The following is a 16,288-nucleotide window of genomic DNA, read 5'->3' as shown; positions in this document are numbered from 1 at the left end:
CCCCGCCGGGGAGCGGTAACCTTCACACGCGCCGGCCGCTCGGACCCTGCGGACACCGGCGCCCCCGCCCAGCCCCCACCCGGCTCCGGTCCAGCCTCCGGGCCTGGGAGGCCGGCTGCACCCGGGAACCCAGGAGCCCCCCCCCCTCCCCACCGTGGAAGGCCAGGACTCAGCCCCTGCAGTGAAAAGTTAAGTCCTTCCCAACTCCCTCTCCCCGAGCTGAGAAATCTACTTACCCAGCACGGCATACAAGATCCTGGGGAAGGTAGTGGGTCTGCAGGAAATCAGCGGGGCCATCTATTTTATCTATTTTCTTTAACCAGTATTTCCCACGGAAGCAACCACGGAGTGGGGGGGGGGGGGGAGCCCCGTTCTAGGTGCGCGACAAACAGAAACCCACGCAATCCCCACATTTCATTTTGGGTCCCATGGTGACCCTCTTTGCACAGAGGAGGAATCAGAGGGAGGAAGCTACTTTCTCAAGGTCATCATTTGAACCCAGGCGGCCCGACTCCAGAGTCTGGGTGCTTTATCACTTCACGGTGCTGAATGTCCCTTCGAGAGGCCTTCTGATGCACAGCTTTTTTTTTTTTTTTTTTTTTTTTTTTTTTTTTTTTTTTTTTTAATCGTTTTTATTTTGTAAGTAATCTCTATGCCCAACGGTGAGGCTCGAACTCAGGCCCCCGGGGACCGAGAGTCACCTGCTCTACCCACGGCGCCAGCCAGATGTCCTGAGGCATTCATATTCAAGATGAGAAACCGTGCAGGTCAAGCAAAGCGCATCAGTGGCTGGCCTGTGGCCACCAGTGGTGGCCACTGGTCTGAGACCCCTGCCCCAACCTGAGAGTCTCAGCTTGAGATCCTTGTTTGGGATTCTCAGAGTCAATGGACTCCCACACTGGCAGTATTAATGATGGGTAACATGTATCATTAATCACCCACTAGGCCTCAGAGCTTTATTTATGTTTTTTGATTTTTTTTTTTTTACATTTATTTATTTTTGAGAGAGAGAGACAGAGCACAAGTGGGGGGAGGGGCAGAGAGAGAGAAAGAGGCACACAGAATCTGAAGCAGGTTCCAGGCTCTGAGCTGACGGCACAGAGCCCGACGCGGGGCTCGAACTCACAAACCGTGAGATCATGACCTGAGCCGAAGTCGGACGCTTAACCGACTGAGCCACCCAGGCGGCCCCCCCCCCTCTTTTTTTTTTGGCCTTCTTACTCTTCAAAATCCTATGAGGCGGGGGGCCTGTGCTGTCCCAACTCAAAGATGAGGAAATTGAGGCTCAGACACCAGACCACAGGCCCAGGGCCACACTGCTAAGAGGTGGGCAGAGCTGGGGATCCTAACTCGGGCCATGGAGACCCAGAGTCCATTCTCTTTGGTGAGCTCTGCAAGCAGGCTCGGGGGGGAGGGGGGCACAGCTTTGGGGATCCTGACTGATTTCCCTGAGCCAGCGGCTCTCAGACAGGGGTGATTTTGCCTCCCAGGCGATATTTGGCAATGTTTGAAGACATTTGGTGATTGTCACAAAGGGTGGGGTGCTCTAGCGTCTAGTGGGTAGGGGTCACGGAGGTCACTGAGGGCCCTACAAATCACGGGACAGCCTCCATGCTAAGGAATCCTATTTGGCCCCAAACAGAGAGGAGGTGGAGAAACCCTGGTCTGTGCCAAGCCTGGCCCGCTCTGTCCCCTGTCGACCACCCCACCCCTGAGCCCTCTCATGTTCTCTCCTTCTGACCCCTCCCTCAGTCTCTGACTTTCTCCACTTCCCTGAGCTGAGTCTTCCTGTCTCTCTCTGTCAGTATCTCTCTCCGTCTGTATCTCTGTTTCTCTATCAGAGGTGTGGGTGACTCCTCCCATCTTAAGAGACCCTTGTCCCTTCCCCACTCCACCCCCCCCAAAAAAATAGACCCTTGTCTCCTATCCAGGGGAGCAGGGACCAGAGGCAGGGCTGGAAGGAGACCCAGAATGCTCTTCCAGGAACTTAGAAGACAGAGTCCCTTGGTCCCTCAGGAGACCAGGTAGAGGTGGAGGTGGGTGGGGCCTTCTCCTTCCCTGGGCCCCTAGGATAGGGGGCTCTCAAAAAGGCAGCCCTCCCAGCCAGTCACAAACTTTATTTTTCTTTGCCCATGCAGTTTGTTACGCCTCTAGAAGGAAAACACCTGCTTCACTTAGCCACAGTCCTCACTACTCCCCTGTTGCCTTACACTGGAGGCACTTCTCTCACTTATCTAACGATGGCTCTTGAGGTTGAGACCCCTGGTCCGGGGTGATAGGATGCCAGCATTTGGGACAGGATCTGGACTAGACAATGGGAAGGATCTTAACAGGTGACCATGTTGATGGCCTGGTAAACTCTTGGCCCACACCTCTCTCCCCACCAATTGTCACACTCGGTTGTTTTGTTTTGTTTTGTTTTGTTTTGTTTTGTTTTGTTTTCTAACATTCCAACACATCTGGCTTCCTGGTGTCCAGTGTTAGATGAGGCAGCTGGAGGGGACAGATCTGTAAGCAAGGACAGACTGTGAGCTAGCCCAGGGCTGGGTTTTGCCAGGCACAGCTCAAACACGGACAATAATTAGTATTACTAGTGATAAGAGCTAACATTTATGAGGTGCTCACTATGTGTCAGACGCTGCACTCACTTGACTCCCATGCATGATCTCATTTCATAAAGGTCTAAAGCAGCTTTTCTCAAACACCTTTAAACTTGGTTTACGGTCAGAAACACACACTCTTTGTGACCTGGTATGTATTCCGGATGTATAAAGAAATTTTTCACAAAGCAACATTTTCCTTTGACTTCACGATAGTTTTAAATGATATTCTTTTTCTTTTCTTTTCTTTTCTTTTCTTTTCTTTTCTTTTCTTTTCTTTCTTTCTTTCTTTCTTTCTTTCTCTTTCTTTCTTTCTTTCTCTTTCTTTCTTTCTTCTTTCTTTCTTTCTTTCTTTCTTTCTTTCTTTCTTTCTTTCTTTCTTTTTTAAGTCTGGTCATGAGCCACTCAAGTCACAAGTCAAAGGATTGGCTATAAAGGGGCACCAGGGGAGTATTTGGGGTGATAGAAATGTTCCGGATCTTGGGGTGCCTGGGCGGCTCAGTGGGTTAAACATCCGACTCTTGGTTCGCTCATGATCTGACAGTTTGTGAGTTCGAACCCCCGGCATTGGGCTCTGCGCTGATGTGTAGAGCCCGCTTGGGATTCTCTCTCTCTTCCTCTCTCTCTGCCCCTCCTCTACTCGTCCTCTCTCTCCTCTCTCAAAATAAATAAACTTTAAAAAATGGAAAAAAAGAAATGTTCTGAATCTTGATTGCGGTGGTGCACGCACATTTACACACAGCATACATTAGTCACAACTCACCAAGCCTTACACCTAAAAGAGTGAAGTTAATTACGTATAAATACAGCTCAATAAAGTTCAGTAAAAACAAGATCCACAAAAGTGATTTCACAATCCATGGTTTGCTCATGATCCCCAGTTTGAAAAACACTGGAAGGGAGGAAGAAAAGGGAAACGAATGAATGAAGGAAGGGAAGGAAGGCTGAATTAGTCCCCAGTATTTATTTATTTAGTGAGTAAGCTCTACACCCAATGTGGGGCCCGAACTCATGATCTGGAGCTTAAGAGTTGCTTGCCCTTCGGACTGAGCCAGCCAGGCGCCCCCCCAACGCCCCAATATCTCAAGTCAGGAGATTTCACAGGAGATGTGCATTTCCTGTTTCTCCTGGGAAACGGAGGGACCTGGCCCCAGGGGGAACCACCTTTGAGAACCTGGAGAAGCCCACCTTTGCTCGCGTCTGGCATCCTTCTCAGCCAGCCCAGTGCTGGGCACTCAGAGGCCACTGGCCCTGAGTGGGGGGGGGCATAGAGGGAACTGAAGGTGTACAGGAGACAGAGCTCCGGAGCCCTTGGCGGGAGGCGGGAGGGGGGGTGGCGGGGGGAGGAAGGATAGGGGGTCACCAAGTCCAAGAGAGGGCAAGAATGACAAAGAGAAACTGAGAAAGGGAAGTGAAAGCCAGAGGGCAGGGGTGTACCTCAGTGCAGGGGCTGCCCGGGCATGTCCCCCGTCAGGTGCCTGGGGCTTCCTTCTTCCCTGGGTGCCCCGTCAGATTTGTGGCAAGTGTGGCTAGGTGTGCATGCTCCAGAGTGTGTCCTGTCAGTGGGCCAGTTACCGGGAACCTTTTACAGGTGTGACTTTGTGACCGTATCGGGGGTCAATTTTTGTTGATGTCTAACTCGATCTGTGTCTGTGAAAGTCCATTTCTGACAGTTGTAACGTGCCAGCTGTGAGTTGGTGTGGGCGTGCTTGCGTGTGTCCCTGTAGGAGTGGGAGTGTCACCTAGATCGCGCTGTGTGTCCAGGTGTCCCTGTGACAGGTGTGTGTGTGTATGTCCCGCTGCGCCTATCAGGAAGCGAGCGTACGTCCTGAGAAGCTCTCAGCCTATGAGTGTGTGTGTGTGTGTGTGTGTGTGTGTGTGTGTGTGTGTGTGTTGTGGGTGCCTGTTCCGTGGGGACGTCTGTGAACACAGTTTGTGGGTCTGGATGCGCTCATCAGTGCGGGTGCTTGTGCAACACACCCCCGCCATCGTGTCGGTCTGCGTGTCCCTGTGACCCTCTCGTCCAGCCGGACTACGCGTTTGTGCCTGGGTGTGGGAGTGTGCGTGTGCCCCGGTGTGGGAGTCTGCACATCCACGCCCCCGCCCAGGGTGTGCGTCTGTGCGTGGCCGTGTGCCTGCGAGTCGGCGTGTCCCCGTGGCCCTGTCAGCACGTGACTTTGTGTACCCCGGAGCGCCAGTCGGTCAGCCCGCGTACACGTCTCCGGGCGCGTGGGTCTGTGGGTCTCAGTCAGTGTGTCAGTGTGTCAGCGTGGGTGTCCGGCTGTCCCGCTGTCTGGGCGGGGCCCCCGTCCGCGCGCCTCGGTCCCCCTCTCCCCGGGGCCGGGCACTGCCCCGCCCCCGGCTGCAGGGAAACCCCCGCGCGGAGGTAGGGGGCGCGGCGCGCGCCTGCAAGTCCCGACTTGTCCGCGGCGGGCGGGCGGGCGGGCGGGGCCGTGGCGTCACGCGGGGGCGGGGCGTGGGACCCGCCGGGCGGGGGCGGGGGGGCGGGGGCGGGGGCGGGGCGGGGCGGGGCGGCCGCCGAGCGGGCCGGGGATCCGCCGGGCGGCCTGAGACGCGGCGCGAGCCACATGCGAGCGGGCGCCCGGCGGCGGCGGCGGCGGCGGCAGCAAAATCGGCAGCGGCGGCCACGACGCGGACGCGCCTGCAGCCGGAGCAGGAGCAGCGGCAGCCACAGCCACAGCAGCCGCCACTGCAGTTAGAGCAGCAGTAGCAGCGGCCGCGGCAGCAGCAGCAGCAGCCGTCGCAGCGAGCGGCGCTCGGCGGGCGCGCCCTCTTGAAGGAAGCCGCCCGCCCCCCCATCGCCGCCCCCTCCGGCGTGTTCATGCCCCCGGGGTGAGTGTGCGCACCCCGAGTCCTCGCTGGCCGCGATTGGCCAGGCCGGGTGGGCTCCCTGGAGGAGGTGGCAGGAGTGCGCTGGGAGAGCAGTGGGGGCGCGCTGCATCCCCACGGCGTGCCTCCCTCTCTCCCCGCCCTCCACCCCACCAGCGACCCTGGGCTGGGGTCGCTGGGCGGGAGGCGCTAAGGGTCCGGGAGCGCAGGTGCCTCAGCGGTCTGGCGGGTTTGTTTACAAACAATGGGGTGCGGGCTCGGCAGCGCCCCCTGGCGGCCAGTGCGGGCCCGGGGAAGTGAGTCGACCCCGACTGCCCCGGCCCCCGCAGTCCGGGAGGGGCGGGCGTGGGGGGGGGGGGGGCCCCGGCTTGTCGGGGCGGCCACACCCCAGGCGCGCGCCCGCTGGGGGCGGCGACAGGGGGCGGCACGCGGGCCGTGGAGTCTGCGGCTCCTACGGGCGGGGGCTGCGCCCCAGCAACAGCCGGTTATTGGCCCCGCGCTCGCCTGGCGGGCGGGGCGGGCGCACGTGGCGGCGGCGGGGTGGGGGGGGGGTGCTGTGACAGCGGAGGGGGGAGTCTGGGCCCGCCGTGGGAGCGCGCGTGTGCGGGGTTGTGGATCTGCAGGTGTCTCGCCTGGGTGTGTGCGTGTGCCTGTCTCCGAGTTTGTGCTGGGGTCTGCTGGGAGTGGCGGTGCCAGTCCAGGGGAGTGTTGGGGCTGTGGCCCGTCGCCGTGGGCGCTGGAGTCCCCGTGTGCATTCATGTATGCGAGGCTCTGTGTGTGCCCTGCCGGAGGGGTGGGTGTTGTTTATGTGTGCTGTACCTGGGGGGGGGGGGGGTCTCGGTGAGAGTTGTGTGTGTGTGCGCGCGCGCGCTGTGTGGGGGTGACTCCGTGGGTCTGTGTCGCCTGCGCGTGCCACGGCGGGTGGACGGAGTGTTTGTGTGCTGCGAGAGTGAGCTGTGTTTGTGGGTCCGTCTGTGTGTGGCTTGCCCCATGTGCTGGGCTTGCGTCCACGGTGTGGACTGTCTGTGACTGTGTGTGTGCGCATCTCCAGGGCATGTGTCTCAGCTAAGCGTTTGTGACGGTGCGCGTGCTGAATGCGACGTCTGTGTGCTGTCCAGGCGCGTGTGTGAGTTCTCTCGGTGTCTGTGTTCTGTCCAGGTGCGTGTGTGTGCCGCGCCTGCGCCGCGCGCGCGCTGGGTCTGAGGGGCTTCTCTCTGTGATCGGCTGGCTCATGTGTGTCATGTGGGCTGCGTGTGTAGTGTTTATGTCGGTCACGTGAGACCAGTGTTTTCTGTGGGTGCTTTAGGTGTGCGTTGCCAGGGCTGTGTGGGATTTTGGCGGAGGAGGGTGAGTTGATGTCTGCTCGCCTGCATCCGTGGGTCGTGGCCCTGGCCGTGGCCCGGCATGTGTGGTGATGCATCTGGGTCCGGTGACCTGTGCCTGTGGGGGCCCGACGTACATGTGTCCTGGGGGCCGAGAGTTGGTGACAAGGGGGCGTGTTTCGGTCGTGTCGGTCTGCATGTGGCCGTGGATGTGTTTCGTGTTGATGGGCGCGTAGGTCTTACCTCTTGGGTGTGCGGGGGGGAGGGGCGTGTGTGTTTGCAAAGTCTGGCAGTGCGTATTTAGTGTGTTTCCGTGTTTTCCATGGCTGCGTTGCGTGTGTGTGTCCACGGGCATGTCAACAGTGGGTCAGCATGTGAGGTTCTGGCGGTGTGTGTGTGTGTGTGTGTGTGTGTGTGTGTGTGTACGGGGATGGAGGGGACGGGTCGTGCCAGCCAGTATGCGTTGTGTGTCTACGCCTTCGGACGGTCTGAGTGTCTGTATGTCCACGTTGTGGCCACTGTGTGTGCGTCCCGCACTGGGTCGCAGTGTCGGAGACCGTAACCATCTCGGTGTTTCTGTGCAAGTGGGAGATGAGGGGGGAGGAGGTCAGGCTGGCCAGTCCTGAGTGAGTCCTTATCTGTGTGCCGTGGGCCTTTCGCACCCATCCGTGGTCTCTTCCATTGGGGTCCTGCATGAGTCCCTGTGTGTGCCCATCACTGTGTTCCGGAAGTTAGCCCACCAGGCATGCCCCCCCCCCCCGGGGACTCCCAGGCTGGGTGAGTTTGTGTTGTGAGGCTGTCAGCTCTCATACACACACACACACCTGACAGACCCCTCCATCTGGGTCCCGCGTGAGCCCTTGGACTTGCTGTGCCTCCACCTGTACCTCCTTGTCCCTCATGTGTGCCCATCACCATGTGCGCGGGAGGCTGTCCCCACCGGCCAGGTGCCCTCAATCAGACCCTCGGTGGGTGTGTGTCTTGTGGGGCCATCAGGCACACCTACAGTCCCCCATCCGGGGCCCTGTGTTCTGTGGGAGCCATCCCTGGGCTTCCCTGCCCCCCCCCCCGAAGTGTGCTGATGGCCGCGTGCAGGAGAGGAGGTGTCCCGTGTCCCCCAGGTAGGGTGTGTGTATCGTGGGGCCCTGGTGCCCTCTGCACTTCCCCGCTGACCGCACCCCTCTCCCCCTGTCCTGCAGGCCCCAGGGAGCGCCATGGCCGAGCACGCCAGGAGGGCAGCTCCCCGGAGCCCGTAGAGGGCCTGGCCCGCGACGGCCCGCGCCCCTTTCCCCTCAGCCGCCTGGTGCCCTCGCCGTGTCCTGCGGCCTCTGCGAGCCCGGCCTGCCCGCCGCCCCCCGCCGCCCCCGCCCTGCTGCCCGCCGCCTACCTCTGCGCCCCCACCGCCCCGCCCGCCGTCACCGCCGCCCTGGGGGCCCCCGCTGGCCTGGGGGTCCCCGCAGCCGGCCCCGAGGTCCGCGCCCGGACGGTGAGTGCCGCCCCACAACTGGCGCCCCGGGATGCTGGGAGCCGGGAAAGAGACACTGAGGGACTGGAGAAGTGGGAGCGAGTGGGGGGAGGCGGCGAGCCGGCCGGGCCACAGGGAGGGTGTGGCCAGTGTGGTCTTTGTGTTGCAAGAAGCAGGAAGAAGGAGTGGGAGGCTGGGGGCGGGGGGGGGGGGGGGGGGGGGGGGTAGGAAGGGGGGAGGCCGAGTGGGAAGTCCCTCCTGGAATCTGACTGCAGTCCCCGAGTTGCAGCCCACGGCCTTTTCCGGGCCTGGGGCAGCAGCTGTTTCCCAGCACCGCCCCCCCCCCCCCCCGCCGCCCCCCTAGTCTGGGTCTCCTTAACCTCCCAGAGGACCGTGGTTGGGGAGAGTGTGGGCAGAGCGAGAGGACTGTCACTTCAGGACTTAGGGGAGGGTGGCCTTTTGCCTTCATCTGCATCTCCGGCCAGGGCCGCCCCTCTCCGCAGTCCGGGTGGAGAGAGGAGAGGGGGAGGGGCCATTGTGCGGGGAAAGTGGGGGTGGGGGAGGCGGGAGTGGGAAAGTGAGTCTTGGGAAGGGAAGGGTTAAAGGTCCCCTGCCGGATGGGCTGTTAACCCTGTGGTGCCCTGCTCGCCCCATCGCAGGGAGCGCACTCGGTGGCAGGGAAGACGCTCCTGGCTTCTCTCTCCACCCCAACCCCCGCACCCTGTGCCTGAAGCCCAGGGAGGTCAGGGGAGAGAAAACTTCCCCGGCTGAGTTCCCCGGCAGGCAGCGGGGGCAAGAGGGGACCCGGTTTCAAGCCCACAGTCACAGGTGTGGAAACTGAGGCCCCGATCTTAGGCCTTAGAGATCCCTCACACCAGGACCTGGTGTGGCAAGGAGGGAGGAAGAGACTTCGGGGCTGCTCAGAAGGGGGTGAGGCAGGAAGGCATCTCCCGAATCCCAGCCCCCGCCAGGCCCGAGCTCGGAGGCAGCCAGTCTGGCCTTCTGGTCTCCATGCCCCTGCCACATCCGGGGGGTGTGGCTTCACTGTGGTTGGACACGAGAGGGCAGGAGACCTGAGGCTTGTGACTGGGTGTAGTCAGTCGCCTTATCCCTATGTGACCTTGGGCCACTTCTTAGGGTGGGCCTTAGTTTCCCCGTCTGGTAAATGGAGCAGGCAAAATTTGGTCCCGTTTTGGAAGAGTTAGGTCGGATAAGAGGAAGGACTTCCAGACTAACATGGGTAGTGGGGGTGGTAGCTGGCTAGACAGGTGGCCCCCAGAGAGGCCTCCTCCGGGCCTCTTCTTGCTTTCTGGTGCCTGGGGAGTAGAAGCTGAGAAACCTGACTTTAGGAGGGGAAAACAGAATTGCTAGAAATGAGGCGGGGAGTAGAAAGGAAACCAGGAGGCTGGAAAAGGGAGAAGCGGGCCCTGGCTAATTGGTCCCTCGGGAACACCTCAGGGCCTGGAGGGGTGGTGGGTGCTGATCACGCCCCCCCCCCCCCCCCCCGGCTTTCCCCAGGTCCTCAGCCCTCACTCTCGCCGGCAGAGCAGCACCTGGAATCGCCGGTGCCCAGCGCCCCGGGGGCCCTGGCGGGCGGCCCCACCCAGGCAGCCCCGGGAGTCCGGGGGGAGGAGGAGCAGTGGGCCCGGGAGATCGGGGCCCAGCTGCGGCGGATGGCGGACGACCTCAACGCGCTGTACGAGCGGCGGGTGAGTGCTGGGGGAGGGGAAGACGGCAGGTGGGACTTCCCGCCCGGGAGGGGGCTGCGGGCCGCCCCGCCAGATGTGCGGCAGCTGCCGCCCGGCGCGGCGGGGTCGCGCCGGGGACAGGCAGGTGGGAGGGGCGGCGGGCCCGCGGACCTGCCGAAGGGCCCGCGCCGCGGCGGGCACAGCGCGGGCAGGGGCCCGGACCGCCTCGAGCGCCGCGGCGCGCCCGTGGCCCGCGGCCGCGGGGACTGAGGGCGGCGCTCGGCGAAGCGGCTCATATATCCCGGGCTATTTATAGCCGGTGAGTCAGCAGCGGCGGCGCGGCCGCGCCCGCCCCTCCCACCCGCCGGCGCGCGGCCGGCAGCGCGTCACCCGGCTTCCCGGGCGGCCGGGGGCGGGCCCTGGAGCCCCGCCCCGCGGGACGCCCCGCCCCCAAGCCCACACCTCGGCCTCTAAAACAAAATCTGTGAAGCCTGCAGCGGAGAATAGAGAATAACAAATATCAGCGCGCCCACCACCCGGCTCTGTCCAATCCGAACATTACACCCGCACGGCTTGCTTATTGAAAGAAAAACAAAACCCGGATGTTGTGAAGCCCCTCGTTCCCTTCCCTTGACCCTCTTCTCCTCCTTTCCGAAGCAAACCTCTCAAGTTGGCTTGTCCCCTGACCCCCCGGGTGCTGATTCTTTCGCTACGTATTTATCAGGCCACAAACAGTGCTTAGGTTGGTAGGATGCTTTTTGGCTTAATGTACACGACACGGTGTGTTCCTCTCCAAACTTTCCCCCTCCCTGTATCGTGCTTTGAGATTGAGCCATGGGGGCGAAGAAGCTTTTAGCTCATACATTTTCGCTGCTGTGTAGCATTCTATCGGATCGTATAGTATCCTTGTTCATTTTCTCACTGGTGGGTATTTAGGATTTTTAAAAATGTTTCAAATGTTACTGGCCTTTTTTGTTGCTTGTTTTTTTTTTTGGCGGTGGTGGTGGTGCTGGTGGTGTTTTTGGTGTCTTCCAAACGATGCCCATCTCTGGTGCACTTGTGTGTACCCCCAGGGTAGATCCCCGGGTGCTGCGCCCCCCCCCCCCCCCGGCTTTACTAGATGATTGCCAGCTTGCTCACAGAGATGTCTGTGCCAGGTGGCACCCTGTAACAGTGTGCCATTGGTAGGCTTTTTAACTAATGTCATTCTGACGTGCCCCCTTTGCTACCTCCTGGCTGCAGGAGGGAGTAATGAGGCGGCAGGGGCTGGTACAAGGCATCCCACACCCTGGCACCCACTAGGATCATTAGGATGGCTTCTCTGACCTTGTCCTCAGCTGTAAGATGGCTTTCTCCTCTTTTCATAGGGCTGAAACTGGGTGGGCCCTGCTTTTAAGCACAGGGCCCGGCCATGCACTCAGGATAGGAGCGGGAGAGTGCTACAGCTTACGTTTAATTTTTACCGGTGGGGACTCTTTGCGTGTATGTAGTATCTTTTGTTCTCGCTTTGCTAGCAGTTTGGAACTGAGAGTATGTAGTATCTTTTGTTCTCGCTTTGCTAGCAGTTTGGAACTGAGAGGGGCCTGGAGGCCACCCCAAGCCTTCATCCTGTCACTGGGGAGGAGGGCAGGGGGTTAGCTTTGCCTGGATATGTTTCCACGCAGCCTCCACACAGAATGTGAACTGTGGTTCTCAGTTCTTGTCCTTTTACAGATTGTTCTAGAATTGCTGAGACCGGGGCTGCTGGGCGGCTCCGTCAGTTGGGCGGCTGACTTCGGCTCAGGTCATGATCTCACAGCTCGTGAGTTCGAGCACCACGTAGGGCTCTGTGCTGACAGCTCAGAGCCCGGAGCCTGCTTCGGATTCTGTGCCTCCCTCTCTCTCTGCCCCTCCCCCGCTCACACTCTGTCTCTGTAACTGTCTGTCTCTCAAAAATAAACATGAAAAAAGAAAAATAGAATTGCTGAGACCGTGGGCTCCCTGCTCCCTTCTCTCCCACTTGCCAGCCTTTGAGGGGAGGGCGGGACAGGCTGCCATCCAGACTCCCCTGCTGCCTCCCCCACCCCCAGCCTTGGCTGACTTTGGTGACTTTCTGGAAACTGGAGACGAGGGGCACCCCTGCTCCAAGCAAGCACTGTGCTGAGAGCATTCTGTCTTGTCTGCATCCTCTCCATCCTGTTCTGCTCTAGACGAGGATGCCCTCGTCCCTTGAGGTGGTGACATGAGCCCAGGTGGTCGAGGAACTGGGACTTGGGCCCAATTAACGACAAGAGTACCTAGGCTCTGAGGGTTGGTTCAGACTGCAGATCGCTCTTAGGACTGTGCCTCCCCTGCCACTAGCCCGCTCCAACCTCCTCTTCTCTCTTTCTCCCTAGAGACAAGAGGAGCAGCAGCGACACCGCCCCTCACCCTGGAGGGTCCTGTACAATCTCATCATGGGACTCCTGCCCTTACCCAGGGCCCGCGGGGCCCCGGAGATGGAGCCCAATTAGGTGCCTGCACCCGCCCGGTGGACGTCGGGGACTTGGGGGGCAGGACCCTCCCACCTCCTGATGCCCTGGCCAGCGCGGGGGACTTTTTCTGCACCATGTAGCATACCGGACTGCCAGCCCCGCCTGTCCCAGGGGCGGGCCAGGGCAGCCACTCCAGCCCCAGCCCCGGCCTGGCCTGGGTGCACTGACGGAGATGTGGACTCCTGGGTCCCTGGCTGAGAAGCCAGGGGAGAGAGGGCTGACGGACTGAGCGTCTGAAGGCGGCGGTGACGGAGAGGGTGGGGACAGAGCCGCCCGCCTCTGCCGCCCACCACCATCTCAGGAAAGGCTGCTGGTGCTGGCTGCCCGTTCCAGCTGCAGGGGTGACACTGGGGGAGTCTCCCTCCCAGTGCTCCTTCACTTTGGGCCTGGCCTCAGGCCCCTGGTGCTTCCCCCCCTCCTCCTGGGGAGGGGGCCCGTGAAGAGCAAATGAGCCAAACGTGACCACTAGCCTCCTGGAGCCAGAGAACGGGGTGGGTCTGATTGGCTGCCCCAGCCCAGCGCCCAGCCATCTTCCCTGAGCCAGCCGGCGGGTGGTGGGCATGCCTGCCTCACCTTCATCTGGGGGTGGCCAGGAGGGGCCCAGACTGTGAATCCTGTGCTCTGCCCGTGACCACCCCCCGCCCCATCGATCCCATTGCATAGGTTTAGAGAGAGCACGTGTGACCACTGGCATTCATTGGGGGGGTGGGATATTTTGGCGGAAACCGCCCCAGCCTTAGTCCCCAGGGCGAAGCGCTGGGGGGAAGACAGGGGAGTCAGGGAGGGGGGGAAATCGCAGAAGAGGGAGGAGTCTGGGAGTGGGGAGGGATGGCCCAGCCTGTAAAATACTGTATATGCGCTGCTGTAGATACTGGAATGAATTTTCTGTACATGTTTGGTTAATTTTTTTTGTACATGATTTTTGTATGTTTCCTTTTCAATAAAATCAGATTGGAACAGTGAATGCTTTCTGCTTTCTTTCTCCCCTGCATGCTCTGGTCCAAGCCTCTGTGACCCCTATGTGGGAGGAGGTGGGAGAGGGGGTCCATGGAGCACATCGGTCTGTCTAGCTGTATCCGAAGCGAGACTAAACAGCACGGGTGCCACAGTATGTACCCAGTCTTCACGCATCCCCATCAAAAGCAAAGCCTCATGGAGGGCAGGGTTGTTTTTTTTTTTAAAGACTTTATTATTATTTAAAAAATATTTTGGGGAGAGCGCAAGTGGAGGAGGGGCAGAGAGAAGGGGAAAGAGGATCCGAAGCCGGCTCTGCGCGGACAGGCTGACAGCAGCGAGCCCCACGCTGGGCTCGAAACCACCAACTATGAGATCGTGACCTGAGCTGAAGTCAGACACTCAACAGACTGAGTCACCCAGGCGCCCCTAAAGATTTTAAAGTAATGTGGACACCCAGCATGGGGCTTGAACTCACAACCCAGAGATCAGGAGTTGCAGGCTCCACCCAGAGAGCCAGCCAGGCATCCTGAGGGCAGGATTGTTTTTATCTTTTTTTTGGTGCTTTCTTCTCACTTCTTCCCTGCTGGAGGAAGTCTGTCCTGGAAGCTCAAAATATTTACCGAACAAATGAGTGACCTGTAACTTATTCAGAAGCACCACCATGAGGAGTCCCTGGGAAATGTGTTGGTAAGGAGGTGGACCTTGTCCCCACCCTCAAGAAGGCAGGTGACATCTGGGAGAGCACCTCAGGCTAAGATCAAAGTGAAGCTTCACCTACACGCGGCTGCCCTAGAGCCTAAGATGCGGCCTGGCATAAAAAGCCTGTAATTAATTAGCGGGGCCCCTACCGCTATCTTCCTGAAAACGGGCAACTGGCCAAATGCTTTCCCTACGCCCTCTCCTCCACGACTGGCCCAGACACAGGTTGTGCTTCGGGGAGTCCTCACCCGTAAAGGGGAAATTCAGGGGAAATGGTCCTTCTGAAAGACCGGGGTAAGGTAACCGGGATCCATCACTTTGGACAGGGATTTGGCAACAGCTCGTCAAGCAAAGGATGCGCGTAATCTATGCCAGCAATCGCCTTCCCGGGTGTCCTCCCTTAGCAGTGGACGCGCACAAGTGTCCATGTGTCGGCCAACCATCCGACACGGTATCCGACAGCAGTTGAAAGGGTCTCAAGCCGTGCAACAGAACAGACAGCACTTAGCCGGAATGAACTAGAACACTGCGAACGACAAATGATGGCGAGGAAAGCAAGTGGCAAGATGGTGGTGGGTACTTGGGTGCGGCTTCTTCTCCAGATCGTCCCTTGTGCTTAAATGCCTGTGCACAGAGCCGGAGGCCCCTGGCCGGGGGGTGGCGTGAGGGGGGGTGGTGTTCACACCCAGCTGTGTGGCAGCCGATGCTTCCTGCCCCTGCAACCGACTCCTTCCTCTTTCCAGCAAGTTTGTGGAAATATTGATAGGGCCCAATTGGATCCATCGATTTATTTACTTTCCCTTTCCGTTCCTCTTTCCTCTCTCCTGTCTTCTGTTGGATTTATGAATGCTTTTTTGAATGCTTTGAGGCTTCTCTCTTGGTACTTCAGCTTTTAGTACTGCTCTAGGGATTAAACACACATCCTTACCTCTTCTCGGTCTAATCAGGGTCAGCATTGAACCACTTCACTTACACGGTAGAGATGGCCGCCGCGTAGGCCGCTGGTCCGTCCCACCCTTCCCACCATTTTGTAGCTCCAGCTTGCATCTCCACGCATTACAGAGTCCGCAGGGCAAGGCCAGAACTTTTGCTTGAACTCGAAGGACTTCCATTAACATTTTGTATAGTGTAGTTTTTGCCGGTGACAAGTTCCCTTTAGTCTCCGTTTATCTGAAAACGGCTGGTCTTCACTGGCTATAGAATCCTCGGGTTGACCGTTTCTTTGCCCTATCTTGACGACGTTCCGATCTCTGGCCTCACATTTCTGAGGACAAATCCAGGATCAACCGAATCACAGTTCCCTTGATTGTAGTATGTTATTTTGGTAAGGCTGCTTTCAAGACTTTATTTAAAAGGTCTTTTCCTCTTTTTCAGACTGGATAATTCCTACGAATGTAGTTCCAGCGCATGAAACCGCTCATCCCCTTTCTGCTGTTAGGTCTACCAGTGAATTTTAAAAATTGCTGATATTGTATTTTCAGTGTTAGAACATCCATTTGGTTGTTTCCATTTTCTTTCTCTGTGGGGACTTCCTATTTTGCAACATACATGTATTTTTCTTATACCTCAATGAGCATAATTGTAGTAATTGCTTTCAAGTCCTTGTCTGTTGATTCCAAGTTTTTTTTTTTAAATTTCCTTAACATACGCTCCACGCCCAGTGTGGGGCTTGAACTCACAACCATGAGATCAAGAGTCATGTGCTCTGAGCCAGCCAAGCACCAACCCCCCCCCCCCCAACACTTGGGTTCTCTTGGTCATCTTGTCTTTTCCCTTGAAAATGAGTCACATTTCCCTCATTCTATGTATATTGGGTAATTCTGCCTTGTGTCCCAGATAGCGTTACATTGTAGCCATTCTGGATTCTGTTATATTCCTCCAAAGGATGTGAATGTTCTTGTCTTGGGGAGACCTGGAAATCCCAGATTCACACTGTTGTAGTTGCTGACAGTGTAAATCCAGTTTGCTTCAGTTATGCTGAGTTGGCCCCACACATCCATAGCCCAGTGGTCAGCAAGAGACTTGGGTTGAATTTATACTTACAACTTGGGGTTTCCCTTCCCTGGCACCCTCCTTTCCAGTAGCTGTGGTTATTCGGGGTTCTGTCCTCTGCTTCTTCAGGCCATAAGATAGACGCTTTTCTACCTGAGTTTTAGCTCCCTGGCACAGTGCCAGGGGCCGCAGCCTGCCCTCA

The 16,288-nt window shown here is 58.6% G+C and overlaps 1 protein-coding gene across 1 annotated transcript; it reads left to right on the top strand.

Annotated features, from left to right (window-relative positions):
* The first annotated feature begins 4,088 nt into the window (after positions 1-4,088).
* On the top strand, positions 4,089-13,402 carry BBC3 (BCL2 binding component 3). Its single transcript, XM_053905533.1, is given in 7 exon segments — positions 4,089-4,191; positions 7,972-8,079; positions 8,082-8,125; positions 8,127-8,196; positions 8,199-8,258; positions 9,756-9,946; positions 12,301-13,402. Coding segments are annotated over 7 exon segments (642 nt in total). The 5' UTR covers positions 4,089-4,139; the 3' UTR covers positions 12,418-13,402.
* Positions 13,403-16,288: the final 2,886 nt, after the last annotated feature.

Source organism: Panthera pardus, unplaced genomic scaffold, assembly GCF_024362965.1.
Source record: "Panthera pardus isolate Hobbes unplaced genomic scaffold, ASM2436296v1 HiC_scaffold_18, whole genome shotgun sequence".
NCBI classification, from domain to species: domain Eukaryota; kingdom Metazoa; phylum Chordata; class Mammalia; order Carnivora; family Felidae; genus Panthera; species Panthera pardus.
Note: the sequence above shows the minus strand (reverse complement) of the source record. Positions and strands in the feature narration are given on the sequence as shown.